This window comes from Camelina sativa, chromosome 15 (genome assembly GCF_030686135.1).
Source record: "Camelina sativa cultivar CO46 ecotype springtype chromosome 15, ASM3068613v1".
NCBI classification, from domain to species: Eukaryota; Viridiplantae; Streptophyta; class Magnoliopsida; order Brassicales; family Brassicaceae; genus Camelina; species Camelina sativa.
Window position 1 is genome coordinate 30731242 of NC_141894.1, and position 13581 is coordinate 30744822.

The following is a 13581-nucleotide window of genomic DNA, read 5'->3' on the forward strand; positions in this document are numbered from 1 at the left end:
GGACTAGCTCCAAAAGTGACATGATTCACCGGAATAGATGTATCTTGAACATGATTCACCGGAGTAGGTGAGTGCGAAGGAGATTGCGCCATATAAGATGGAGTACTCGCCGGAATAGGTCGATTATTTCTTGATCAAGCTGGATTTGTTGATTTTGCTGCAGAACCAGAGCCATGAGCTAATCGCTTTGAAGTTCAACGAAGCGTAACCATTTTTTAGCTTAATTTTGTTAGAAATGTCTGAAACAGAAGGAATCTGTTCAATCTAGGTCAAAGAAAAAGGAAGAAAACGAAGATCCAAAGAGAAATTAAAGATGATGAAGTTGATTCATCGCTCTGATACCATGTTAGAGGAATGACATGGGAGAAGGTTGTTACGGGAAAGAAGGAAAGAATCTCATTCCATTCATCTTAGTTAGTTCATCATTTACAACGAACCCTCTTATATAACTGGAGGGTTTGACTAACTAACCAACCCGGTTAACACAAACCAATACAGATCGATTTCATTTCATACTCTAATAGTATTCCCTATTACAATTTGCCATTTATACATAATTTGATATTCAACCGAGATGAAATGGTGGATTTTGTTTGCCATATGCATCATCTGCAAATTCGTGTTTATAAACTCGATTTGTGTAACATAATCCTGCAATTTCATGTTTCTAAATATGCTTATGTGTAATTACTATGATGATTGTTACTTCTTTCATGGGCAAGTCTCAGTTTGTCTGAATCGATCTCTCCACATCATCGTGTGGTTTATATGTCGTTATTGTTTAGGTATGTATTGAAGTATATGGATCTGATCAAGTTCGTTAAAATGATATGAAGGGTTGATTACGGTTGAGGATTGTGGAGAGCAGATAAGATATGTATCCCAATCGAAACCTCTCTTTTTTTTTCTTTTTCTTTTTTGCCAATAGAGTACAAGATTAGCTCAAACGAGCCAATTAGATGGAAAGTTGTTCACATAGGTAATTGGAAGCGATTCCACTCTAGCACGATGTGCCAGCTTGTCCGCTCTACCATTTTGTGATCTTGGAATCTGGACAACAGAGAATGAGAGGAATTCATCCTTATCTTCTTCAATCGCGTCCAGATATGTCTTGAAAGCAGGCCACTCGGAAGGCGAAGACACCATCTTCACCAGATCAGAACAGTATGTGAGAAAAACTACTTTCTCCTTATCCGCACCAATCATACATCTCATTTCCCAAATAAGGGCTTCCACTTCTGCATGGAGAGGTGTCAAGCTACGGCGGGAATTGGATGCACCCATAGTGGGAGATTCTCCCTCAGGAGAAATGCAATACCATCCTCTACCCATAGACTGGTCAGTCACCTTCCAAGACCCATCAACAAACCATCGATGACTAGATCCATAACCGTGAACCGCGTCACAGGTCGGAGCCATAGGCCTCAAACGAAACCTCTCTTTAATCAATTTTTGTTTTCTATTTATATTTAGCTTATATTCACCAAATCTAAATTGTTTTCTCCAGGTTTTTTTACTGGGTGAGCCTGATGAACAACCTTTTAAAAATTTGGGGCCTCATCTTGGTTATTGACGAATTAAGGTCCTCAACTTTGCAGCCACAATCTGGAACCTTGTGATTGCCTCACGAAAATCTAGTGACAGACCATCAGCAGGCATCTTTTCCTCAGTACACAAGTAAGATGCCATATTGGATGTCAGTATTATATATAAGTTGTAAGTAGGGAATATAAAATATTTATAATGGCTCACGCTTTGATGAAAGCATCGACTTCAAGCCAGGCTGGATTGAGATGAAGTTGTGAAGCATCAAAAGAATTAGACACACTCTTTATACATTAGCATCATTGCAGGCTATGTAAAATTGCTCAGCAAGTCCACCCCACAAGGTACACGACATTCTCTCATCACTAGAACTTGTTAACTAATTAAAAAATTTGTTAGAAACAAAATAACAAAATTATATTAAATAATAGAAAATCTAACCTCTCATCTCACAACTCAAATTCGAGTTTCTGAGTTGGTTTGTTGTTGACTTCAAGTTGTTCTATCTCACCAATGTTTACAACTTGTCCAACTACATCTATACGTGGATTTAATAAAAGTGATTAGAATATTAGTTGAAAATGTGTTGCTAGAAACGAAATGTATTAAAAAGTGATGAGTTTTGTATTTATTACTTACCAATCAACATATTGGGATTCAATTCACCACTGAGAATCTTCTTAAACTTGGCCAAGCTTAAAAAGTTGGAATCAAATTTTGGATACTTCTCGTAACCATAACTCATCTTGTAAAGATAATTTTTGGGACGAAATTGTCCATTGGCATGTGTTAGAGAAAAAGTCTCTATGAATCTCCATTCACCAATGGGTAGATGGTTCACGTAACGTGTAACCAAGTCCTTTTTGACTGATGCATGGATTTTCATTCCCTGAGATGATTAAAATAGAGAATAATAAGATTGATGCCAAGAATTAAATGAAATACTCTATAAATTACGTTATGCAAGATTCTTACAGTTTCATCAGCCAAAATCAATTCTAGGGTTTCTCCTGTATTGTTGGTGTACTGACGCCAATTATGCAGGATCTTCACTTGAACTCTCCACGCCGTCTTGTACGGATGGATATCTCGCAAGAAAGCAAGTGATGCAGCCATTTCTCTCGATTAGTTGTTGGATATGCGGTTGTAGGTTTTAGTTGTGAGTGTTGTTATATTTTGTTTGTGAAGGTAGTATTTATAGATTCCAATATGCTTGATGAGAAAGGAATTTACGATGTACTCATTCAAAGCAAGATATATTTGGGTTATTAAAACAGAGATTTTGTCTATCGATATTTAGTTTCCAAATAATATATATAGAGAATTAAATGTTTGTCTTGGTGGTTATGTTATGTATTTTTTTGGAAATATGAATTAAATCGGCTAATATTAATGCATTCGATTTTAGGAATAGGCTGATAATCGATTGTATCGTTGAGATTTGTAGAGATTGTAGTAATCAAGTGTGAGAGATTATGGTAATAAAATATAATAATATTGGTTGATTTCTCAACTTGCAGTAATTTAGTGTTTTGAATAGTTTAGGGATCAATATTGCAAATTATAAATTTAAATAAGTACAAATAAAAGGGTAGAACCCAAAATGTACTTCAAAAATGTATATATAGATTATGGAGTATTTAATTATATTATTATTATTATTAAAGAAAGAAAAAAGGGTAATTGACAAAAATAGCACTAATCTTAGTTTTAGTTCCAAACTTAGCACATACACTTAGAAATGACAAAATTAGCACAAACTTATATATTACTAATAAAATTAAATATGAATTAAATGAAATTAAAACAAAGGTCAAACAAAATGTTGAAATTGAGAAAATTAGATAATCAATGTTCTATCGGCGAGGGAAAACACAGTGAGAGAGAACCAGAGCATCGACAGTTTCTATTAACACGGTGGCGGAGACTAAACAGACGTCGATTACCCTCAAAGCAAATCGCTTGCAAACGGTGGTGATGGGGAAGTCGGTGGCACAAGCAGAGATCTGAGCCACGGTGAAGCTATCATTTGATCGATCCATAATCCAGAATTGAGAATAGAGCTTCTTCAATCTCTTATTTTAAACTCAAGGTAATCTCGATTTTGGATAATGTATATGAAGCTCTATTCTCAATTCTGGATTATGGATCCTCAATTTTGGATTCCATTCTTAGGTCTCATAGCTTTATTTGTTCGATTAAATCATATGTTGGGATTGAATTCCCTTTCTCATTTTCAAAAGTTTTAGATTTTTAGTAGATTGTTGATTTGTGATATGGGTCTCTCAATCATGAACTCTAGTCATGTCCATGTTTTTGTTTATTTGGTTTCTGGAATTGATAAAATTGTGTTGGTGAAGTGTTTTGATATGGTTGATGGCTTGATGCCATCTTCAACATATCTTTGTGTGTGGCTTTCTATTTGTTGTCACACATTCCATTTTGGTGAAGAAGTTTTGCAAGCAAGGAAAACTCAAAGATGTGGAAGCTTATATCCATGCTTTGTTCCCCAATGATCATGTTGGATGCGGTTTTAGTTTAGGCATTTTGGTCGATGCTCTATGTTGTTAGATGATATCAAAGTGGTGGTGATGGTACATAGAAGACGAAGGAAGTGACTGAGAAACATGGTGGAAGTATAATAATTTAGAGTTTTAGAGGTAGAAGAAGACAAACCAAAGACAATGGTGGAAGTATAATGATGTTTGATTTTTGAATCTGTGATTGTGTTTCTATTAGACAAGTTAATAGTTGTTGTGGTAATTGTGATTGAGTTTGCAACATGTTCTCTCTAGTTTTCAGAAAATTCAAGAAAGGATTTCACGAAGTTCAGGAAGGATTCCACGAACTTCATGAAAGATTTTTTGAATTTCAGGATAATATTCATAAAATGTTTGGAATTCATGATGAAATTCATAAAGACCTTCATAAAAAGTCTGGACATTAGTAAACACAAGGATTTGCACAAAAAATGAAATCTTTACTCTTCATGGATGGAGTAATCTTTGTCATATTAGACTTTCATAAATAAAATTTTATTCATGAAAGATTGAGTAATGTTTAGGAATGGTCCTTTAAAATCCAGGATGACTTTCATAAAATAAAATAAAAAAATGTGAGCTCTTTAACTTCTGCCAATATTCAAACCTGAAGCGTTTACGAATTGTCTAAGAGAGTGTAACCAGTAAGCCAATCTGTTCATTTGCAAAAAGTATAACAATAAACATTAATATAGGTTAAATACCAAGCTGGATGCAAACATAATTATTTAGGTAGGATTAAATGATGTTTAGGAAGGATCTTTTTTAATTCATGATGGCTTTCATAACAAATATAAATAAAGAGATGGTTAGGACATTGGTGAATCTTTGATACATTACCCTTAGTAATGGACTACTCTGTGATACATTAGGAAGGAATTTAAAAATTTCTAAGTTTAGGAAGGAATTCATAATGTTCAGGAAGACGAACTTGAATTTTATGAAAGTCTTCCCAAATATCTGAAACCAACATCTACATGGCCAATTTGTAATTTGTATGTTTGTGAAAAATTGTAGCAAACCCTTGAAGAATTGTAGCAAATCCTTGAAGGTAAGTAGATTCATTAGATGTAGAAAGAGTTGAGAAACTGAAGAACCGACACCGGTACTCCTTTTTATCTTTTTTATTTATACTAAACAATTGGTTAGTGGGCTTGTCATGAGACGGTTGCAAGAGAACATTCGCGTAATCTTCAGGTATGGGTGTAGGACTTAAAGTTCTGTCTCTAGCATTAAACTTCGCATTGAATAATGTTTTTGCTAGGTCTATCCATACACATACCATAATGAGAACCAGTTTTTGCATTTTGAGTTTAATCAAGACGCATATCAAGAGTATGATTATTGGCTCAATAAGATCGGTGTTGATGGTTTGTTCACTGATTTCACTGGAAGTCTACACAATTACCAGGAATTGAGGTCTCCTTTGCTTCATTAATAGTGTTAGAATTGAGAAATGGGGTCATCCTCTACTCGGAGCAGAGAATGACGTACAAGGGAGAAACTACGCAAGAGGATATGAAGAGTGTTGGGATGCAGTACTTAGTAGCCATTCACAAGCTCAAAGCGTCTGGATTTAAGCCCGTTCGATCTGTTTATGTCACGTTCATTCCCGATGAAGAGATCGGTGGCACTGATGGGGTTGGCAAGTTCGTGGAATTGGGCACTATCGAGAGCTTCAACATTGCCATCGTGCTCGACGAAGGTAAAAAATAGTCAACTGAACTAAAATGTTGTAGAAACGTAGTTGAAATAGACAAGAAATAAGAAAATAAACACCTAAAAGTTGTACTTGACGACTGAGATAAAAAGTTTTGTTTATGGTGATGAAAATGGAACAGGCTTACCATCTCTGACTGAGTGCTACAGGGCGTTTTAGGGTTCCGTGGTGGATCCAGATAGAAGATGTAGGACAGCCTGGGCATGGCACAAAGCTCTATAATGATTCATCCATGGAGAAACTCACTAAAAGCATTGACAGTGTAATGAGATTCAGAGCTTCTCAGTTTGATCAGCTCCAAGCTGGTTTAAAAGCTAAAGGCGATGTTGTCTCTGTCAACATGTATTTCCTCAAAGCTGGCACTCCTTCTCCTTACATATTCTTCTCTCTCCTTTTTTCTCACAATTGGAGTCCAAAGTTGATCTATGTGATATACCCTGACAATTTGGACCTCATTTTGAAAATAGGGCTTCGTCAGGAATCTGCAACCATCTGAGGCGGAAGCTGATTTCGACAAGCGAGTCCCACCTGTTGCTAATTCGGAAGCACTAAAAAAACCTTTGGTGGAGGAATGGGCACCTCTATCCCAGAACATGTCCTTTGACATAATGTTCTTATTACTCTAGCTAGAGATTTTAGAAAGCATGTGTATCTAAAGAGTTCTCTTGGTATATATGTCAGCTTTGGCGGTTCAATCAGGATAGTGTAGAGAAGCACTTGGTTACGGCAAAAGATGATTCAAATCCATGGTTGAAGCTCTTAGGAAATGCTGTTTCAGAAGCTGGTTTGTATTCCTAGATGAAAACTGAATTGCAATGTTGTTTGTTGTTACATATAGTCAAACTTGTCTTCTATATCTTCAACGAACTTGGAATCTCATTGATTTTGTTGACTTTGCTAGATTGTATGTTTGCCCTATTCTCCTTATGGAGATTATATATTGTCTTTGGCAGAAGCCGAAACTATCCCTTCTCTGTTTTGAGCGTGCTGATGTCTTGGCTACTTATCCTATCTATTTGTTTCTTTAAATTTACATAACTTTGATTCCATGGAGATTGTGGCATTGATTCTAAAGGGAAACAGTTTAATAGCGTACAAGAGATATGGAGAAAAGAAAACGGAGAAGAAGGAGAGGACAATGGTACAAATATGGTGTTTCTTATTGAAAAGTAAGAGGGGGTATTCAACTTAGATTTTAAAGGATTTGTAGGATTTTAACATTTTAGGATTTTAACATTTTAGGACTTTGGAATATTTAGGTGAGTTTTTAGGATATTTAGTTGTGTTTTAGAGTTTTTATATTTTTTTAAAAGGAAAAGAAATGGATTCTATGATATATGATTGTTAAACTTTGGGTGCTACTAACATATTGTCTCAAATCCTGCAATGCTTGCTGTATTTGAACACCTACAAAAGGAATACAATAATTAGTCCAGAGAAATATGTAAAGCTATCTTGATATTGAATCATGAAGCTAGGAAAATGTAAAGCTAATCAGAAGATAAAATAAGACAAGCATGTGTCTAGATGTATTCCCTGCACCTCAACTTCACACAGACTGCAATAAAACATCCCTTCCTCACTCATCTGCTCAGAAGATTCATTCTCACTCATTTTTTAGTTAATTTTTTATTTGAGAAATTTATAAGATACAAAATAACAATTCTAGAAATTGACAACTAAGAGGGAGAAGAGAGAGAGAGCTTACCAAACAGAGATGGTGGTGGTCTGATTCACATGAAGAGACAAAGCTTCAGGTTCACATGTGGAGAAGGTGAGGTGGCCGGTGATCGTTGGTGATTTTTGGCTTAGAGCTGTCGTAGATTTTTTTTTTTAATGAAATCTTTTAAAATTCTACCTCAAAATGTATGATTTTGAGATGGTATTTTTTAACTAGAAAACAGTAAATAAGTCTTGTAGAATCATTCAAAATCTCACTTTTTAAAAAGTTGTAATATATTGAATAACAGTATATTTCAAGTAAGTTTTATAAATAACTGATTGAATAACAAGAGAATTTAGACTATTTTAAATGATTTTACATAAATCCAAGTTGAATAATATAGGATTTTAAAAGATTTTTGAAAATCATCAATTGAATAACAAGTGATTTTAAGAATACTCTAGAATCTTTTAGAATATCAATTGAATACCCCCTCTTAAGTTTCCGAAATCTTCTCATCTCAATAATTGTTCTTTTTGATGTTTTCAATAATAATATAATACTAGGATTTACCCTGTGGTACACCACGGGTCCATTTCTTTTTTTTTTGTTTGTATTATAAATCAATAACTCTGTGCATTATGAAGAAATTAACAGTCAAATGTTTATAACAAATAGATCAAAATTTAAGTTATATTTATGTGTTAATTTTGTTTAGTGTAAGATTATATAATTGTATTTGACTGTTAATTATAAGATTTAACCCACAATTTACAGCAAAATAATTTGTTTTCTACATTATCATAAATTACTCAATTTAATATATCTAATATTCTAATATTGATAATGTTAGCAAAATAATGAAATGATAAATTATCTGTGTAACACCAAATTAATGATAATTAAATTTATGTTCATATTGATCCAAATCATTCGTACAATATAATTTCATTGCGTATTATTTTAACTTTTAATTGTAAATATTCATTATATATTAAAATAACTCAAATGTAAAATAATATATATCTGGAAATACTTGTTTGGTTACAACAATCCTAAAACAATTTTTAAAATATATATCTGTTTATAAAAATTCAAATCACATCATATGCTGAAAGAAATCTAAAATTTAATTAACTTTATGTATTAAATAGTAATTCAAATAATTAAATATAAGATTAAATAAAAGTGAAAGGAGAATTCTATTTTAATATAACATATTGCTTTAAATTAGGTAGATATATTTTAGGAAATTAATATTATCAAATAAGAAAATGATTGTGTTTGGTTGTAAGGATTGTAGAGAATTTTAGTTGGGACTTGTTTGGATACAAATATAAGAGAGGATGGCACAAAAATGTACTTCAAAAATGTTAAGATATATTTTTTTATTCTACTTAGTTTTTCCCCTCACATATTTTAAATCAAAACAAATAATACTAATATAAACAAACCCATGCAACACACAGGACTGCACCTAGTACAATCATATCTGAGAGTGAGAGATCAACACATGCATATACTGACAGATCTGAGAGTGAGAGATTGACTCAGATACAAATCATAGATATTGAGAGTTACAGTGATGAAGAAATTAAACTCACTATGTCGCAACCAAATCAAAGTGGTTGTGAAACTTCTGATGAGAGTAAGAGATCGAGACAAAGACAAAAACGAAGAAGGAGGAACAATATAGCGAGACATAGATTAAGAGACTGAAGGAGAAGAAGTTCAGAGAGAAACAAAAATTGAAGAAGAAGGAGGAACGATTGTAACAATTACAATCCCTAGGTTTCTAATTTTTTCCAGCAACAACATCACCTCTTACCATATGCACTACCATGAACAGAAGGCTAAGCAACAAAAAAATTAACCAGTCACACAAAGAACCCAACTTACCATGGAATCACATTGAAGGCTCGAAGAGGATGTTCTATGACCTCATGCCACACATAATTGACTACCATCACATAATCAATTAAAGCATGCAATCCTAATCAACATCAGCAAAAAGCACAACGAACTGTAAGGGCTCTGATACAAAACTAAAACGACCCGACCCATTTTTTGTTTTTAATACAATAAATTAAACTAGTGATCTCATACTCACTAACATCCTAACCTCAATCAAACAACATTGGATAACATAAACCAATACCATAAAACCAATAGTCGATAAACAAATAAAATAATAACCATATCAATCCAATAATATCAAGAAGCAATAAATCAGCAAACTAACGTCATTCTAACGACCCACTCTAACAACCTATAAATGACAGACAACATGTCAACGAGTCACTAAAACATCCTCCTCTTCATCGCATTGATTCTACGATCACACTTGACCTTTACCTGCACCTCAAACAACAATTGAGATGCGCGTGTATTGTCATAAACACTCAGTGAGGCAATCCTCCCATCTATTGGACTATACATGCAAGCAATTGAGATCTCCAATCAACAAGCAACAAATAACACAATCAAACCATGTAACAAACAAAGTTCAACCGTTGCTGAAGGATGGTGTCGAACGACACCCTCTTGGTCTTGACCGACACATACTCCACATTCCTTGAAAACCCAAGTTAGTGTAGACCGACACCTCCAAATGGTGTCGATCGACACTTGTTAGGTTTCTCGCGCCGACCTTGCATTGGTGTCGACCGACACCGATGTCGAGCATCATTTTCCTTCGATCTCCAGCTTAGACCTCCACCTCCAATCACCTCCCACTCGACCAAGGCATTCAAAGGAGTGAAACCAAGCCACAGAGAACACAAACATTCAAGAGAATCAATCACACAACTCAAACAACACCAAAACAGAGAATCTCAAACTTAGATCAGCCATGATCATGCACTACCACTTGTTTTGGTTGAAACTACGAAGAACAGCAAGACCAAGCCTTCCAGTGACTTCCACTCGACACCCATGCTCAGATCCTCCTCTCCACGTTCCAAACACACTAAAATCGGCTTAGAAATCCGCATAACCTTACAGAACCCTCTCAAGAAACTTTCTGGGATTTTCTCTCACTTGCCAAAGGTAAAAACGGCTAAACACTCTCAAGAGCGTCGAGTTTCACCCTTTATACATGACCCCTAGGGTTCCAAACCCAAACCACATTAAACCAATATTTTAAACAAAACCGGTCAAAGTGTTGGTGTCGACCGACATCCTTTGGTGTTTACCGACATCCTTTGGTGTCGACCGACACCCTTCCCGAACCATACATCTTGGTTCGTGGATGTTACAATATCAGTAGCTTACATTGGTGAAGTGTAAATGACTACAAAAGGTTAATAGCAATTATATATGCATTGCGTGAGAAAGCTCCCAGACACTAATATCGAGGCCCTTATCCCGCTTACGAGATCCAGCACCGGTGGTGCTCTGGCTCTCCAGCGTCGGGACACCATCCCGTTTCAATCACTTTTTCAATTTATTGTCTTTTCTCTTTTGTTAATCTTTTTGTTTCCCTCTCTAAAGTCCCCTAAAACCCTACCAATTTCAATATCTTTGGTGAGAGCTTCAACAGCGAACAATATAGGGAGAAAAAGGAGTCTGACGATACCCAGCCTTCACCCTCATCATGTATCACCTTCGCAGAAACCAATTCTAACAGAACCACCAAAATCTAGATTTGAGGTCTCTTTCTGCCTTTGGTTCTCCTAATTTACCTCCTTCCTCGGGAGAAACTACCAAGGGACGACTCTACCTTCACCGGAGATGTCTGCTTCATGGATAGATTCTTCTCCATCTCCGTACGACGGCCGTCGCAGCACAAAAATTCTCCACCAGCCTTCAGGAAACTAGGTTTCCAACTGGTGGACCTCACCAATTACGGCCCATTAAAGGCATCTCCAATGGTCCTCTATTTTTGCCTCTATAATAGAGGAACTCTATAATAGAGGTGAGTTTTACTCCAATGGTCCTCTATTCTCACCTCTAAAATAGAGATTGCTATTTTTTTCCTCTATTTATAGAGGAATCTTATTTTTTTTTACAAAGGTTCCTCTATAAATAGAGGAAAAAATAGCAATCTCTATTTTATAGAGGACCATTGGAGTAAAACTCACTTCTATTATAGAGTTCCTCTATTATAGAGAAAAAAAAATAGAGAAAACCATTGGAGATGGTCTAAGCTTGCTAAAGCCCAATCCTTCAAATGGTGGTCTAGCTTATTTACTAAAGAGGAAACCTGACTTTAGTAAATAAGCTGGACCACCATTTGAATCTTTGAGAATTAGATTTAGCTAAAGAGGCAATTAAGTTTTTTCCTAGAACATATGCCAATAATACCAAATCTACCGCGTGTCAAATTCAGCAAAAAAGTTTTAGAAAGTAACTCTGCTTTATTATATAAGATACTAGTATTTGGTCCGCGCTACGCGCGGGAGTTAGCACAGGAGTTAGATTAGAGTGTGTTTTGAGTTTGTTTTGTATATTATTTATTTGTTATGTAAATATCTCTTCGTCTCTATTTTTTGTATTAGTTTGTGTTGTTGTTTTTTTTATATGTGATTGTGGTTTTTTTTGGGGGGTTTTTGCATTAAGTATAATCTTGTGAAATGTTTTAAAAAAAAAAAATTAATCATGTTGTGTTTCTTTACAAAATTTGTTTTGTTTTAACTTTATTTTTATTTCAGAAGTTTAGGGGGGTGTATTCAACTTGACATTTTAAGTGATTTGTGTAAGACTTACAAATCCTATGTTATTCAATCATGTATTTTAAAAAGTCTATTAAATCCATTGTTATTGAACTGATGATTTAAAAATTTACTTTAAAATTCACTGTTATTCAAAACAGTTTGTGGATTTGGATTTTAATGATTGTAGAGATTCTGGAAGATTTAGGTGGGATTTGTTTAGTTAAAAATAGAGAAATCCAAATCTCATGGTTTTAGTCGGGATTTGAAAGAATTTTACAATAAATCATATCAACTTCCCTAAAATCTATCAAAATTCTAAATTTTTTAAATCCCATCAAATCTTCCAAAATCATGGTTTCAATACACCCTCCTTAGATTGTATTGTATAAGACTATAAGTTGATTTGTGGCTGTAGTTATTTTTTGTGTATATTTAAATTTTGTCGTTATGCGTTGGTTAGATTGTTTCCTGTACGTGGTTGTAGTTCCTTGTTTGATTATTTTGGGTAGGTATTAATCAACTGTGGGAGGATTGTCTGTGAATGCTTTTGAGTTACATAGTTAGTGAGTCAGTAATTTTTTTAAAAGTATTAAAGTTACTAATATTTGAGTGTTTTTTTTTCCAAATATTTGAGTGTTTATTCCGTTAATTTTGTGTTTTGACCAAAAACAAAAAAAATCGGTTAATTTTGTGTGACATCCATTGGGCCTAAAGGATTGGGCCTAAATATCTCTTTAGGCCTTAAACTTCTTGGGGTCTATTGGGTCATAAGTGGAATTAAATTGAGTTGGAAATGGATTACTCTTGTTTGAAAATGGCAATTGTCTTGTTACTGGGTGTTTTCTTCTTTGCCGTAAATCTCTTGCCGAACAGATAGCAGATAATCATTCTTTCGATCTAGGGGATATACTGCGCTACGCGCGGATTAATTTTTAAAACTTATAAGACAATGATAAAGTGTTAATAATATTTCTGTAGCTATTTTATTTTATAGATTTTTTTTAAAAACAATATCAAATGTAGCTTGAATATTTTCTTTTACTTTTGTTAATGATATTAGTTAGCTGAGTTTCTGAATTGTTAATCTTGATGTCTATATTAATTCTAGATGTTAGTAAGAAAAAATTCTTTATAAGCTTATATACAGAGTGAAGATATTTTTTTTCATGATAAGAAATGGCAGCAAATTCATGTTTTATTTTCTTTGGATAGTACTTTGAATGAATTAAAAGTATAAGTAACATGCATCATTATGATGAAATTTTAAAGTATGAAATCTTAACTTTGTACAATAAAACTATAATTTGTCGGCCTGAAATGCTATTATCTATCCTTCATGACAACAATTAGTCAGTAATACATGTTTTTACGCGATAATTTATAGCTAAGCGTGTTTGTTACTTGTCAATCATTTTCCATCAAAGTAAAAGGTAGAGCACACAAAAGATTACACAAAAG

At 34.2% G+C, this 13581-nt stretch overlaps 2 protein-coding genes and 1 pseudogene across 2 annotated transcripts; 1 reads left to right on the forward strand and 2 right to left on the reverse strand.

The window, feature by feature from the left end:
- Positions 1 to 942: 942 nt before the first annotated feature.
- LOC147927365 (uncharacterized) lies at positions 943 to 1419 on the reverse strand. Its single transcript, XM_087487428.1, has one exon. The coding sequence runs from the start codon at positions 1417 to 1419 to the stop codon at positions 943 to 945; it is 477 nt and encodes a 158-aa protein (XP_087343554.1).
- A 575-nt stretch (positions 1420 to 1994) lies between these two features.
- Positions 1995 to 2661, reverse strand: LOC147927366 (uncharacterized). Its single transcript, XM_087487429.1, has 3 exons — positions 2521 to 2661; positions 2185 to 2434; positions 1995 to 2083 (listed from the first exon to the last, which is right to left on the reverse strand). The coding sequence occupies exons 1-3, from the start codon at positions 2659 to 2661 to the stop codon at positions 1995 to 1997; spliced, it is 480 nt and encodes a 159-aa protein (XP_087343555.1).
- A 2421-nt stretch (positions 2662 to 5082) lies between these two features.
- On the forward strand, positions 5083 to 9187 carry LOC104748930 (uncharacterized; annotated as a pseudogene).
- Positions 9188 to 13581: the final 4394 nt, after the last annotated feature.

Excerpts from the sequence above, each read along its gene's own strand:
- LOC147927366 (XM_087487429.1), bottom strand. The coding sequence starts at position 2,661 with ATGGCTGCATCACTTGCTTTCTTGCGAGATATCCATCCGTACAAGACG. Across the intron at positions 2,435-2,520 it reads TGATTTTGGCTGATGAAACT|GGAATGAAAATCCATGCATC; the intron begins GTAAGAATCTTG and ends TAATCATCTCAG. Across the intron at positions 2,084-2,184 it reads GAATCCCAATATGTTGATTG|ATGTAGTTGGACAAGTTGTA; the intron begins GTAAGTAATAAA and ends ATCCACGTATAG.
- LOC147927365 (XM_087487428.1), bottom strand. The coding sequence starts at position 1,419 with ATGGCTCCGACCTGTGACGCGGTTCACGGTTATGGATCTAGTCATCGA.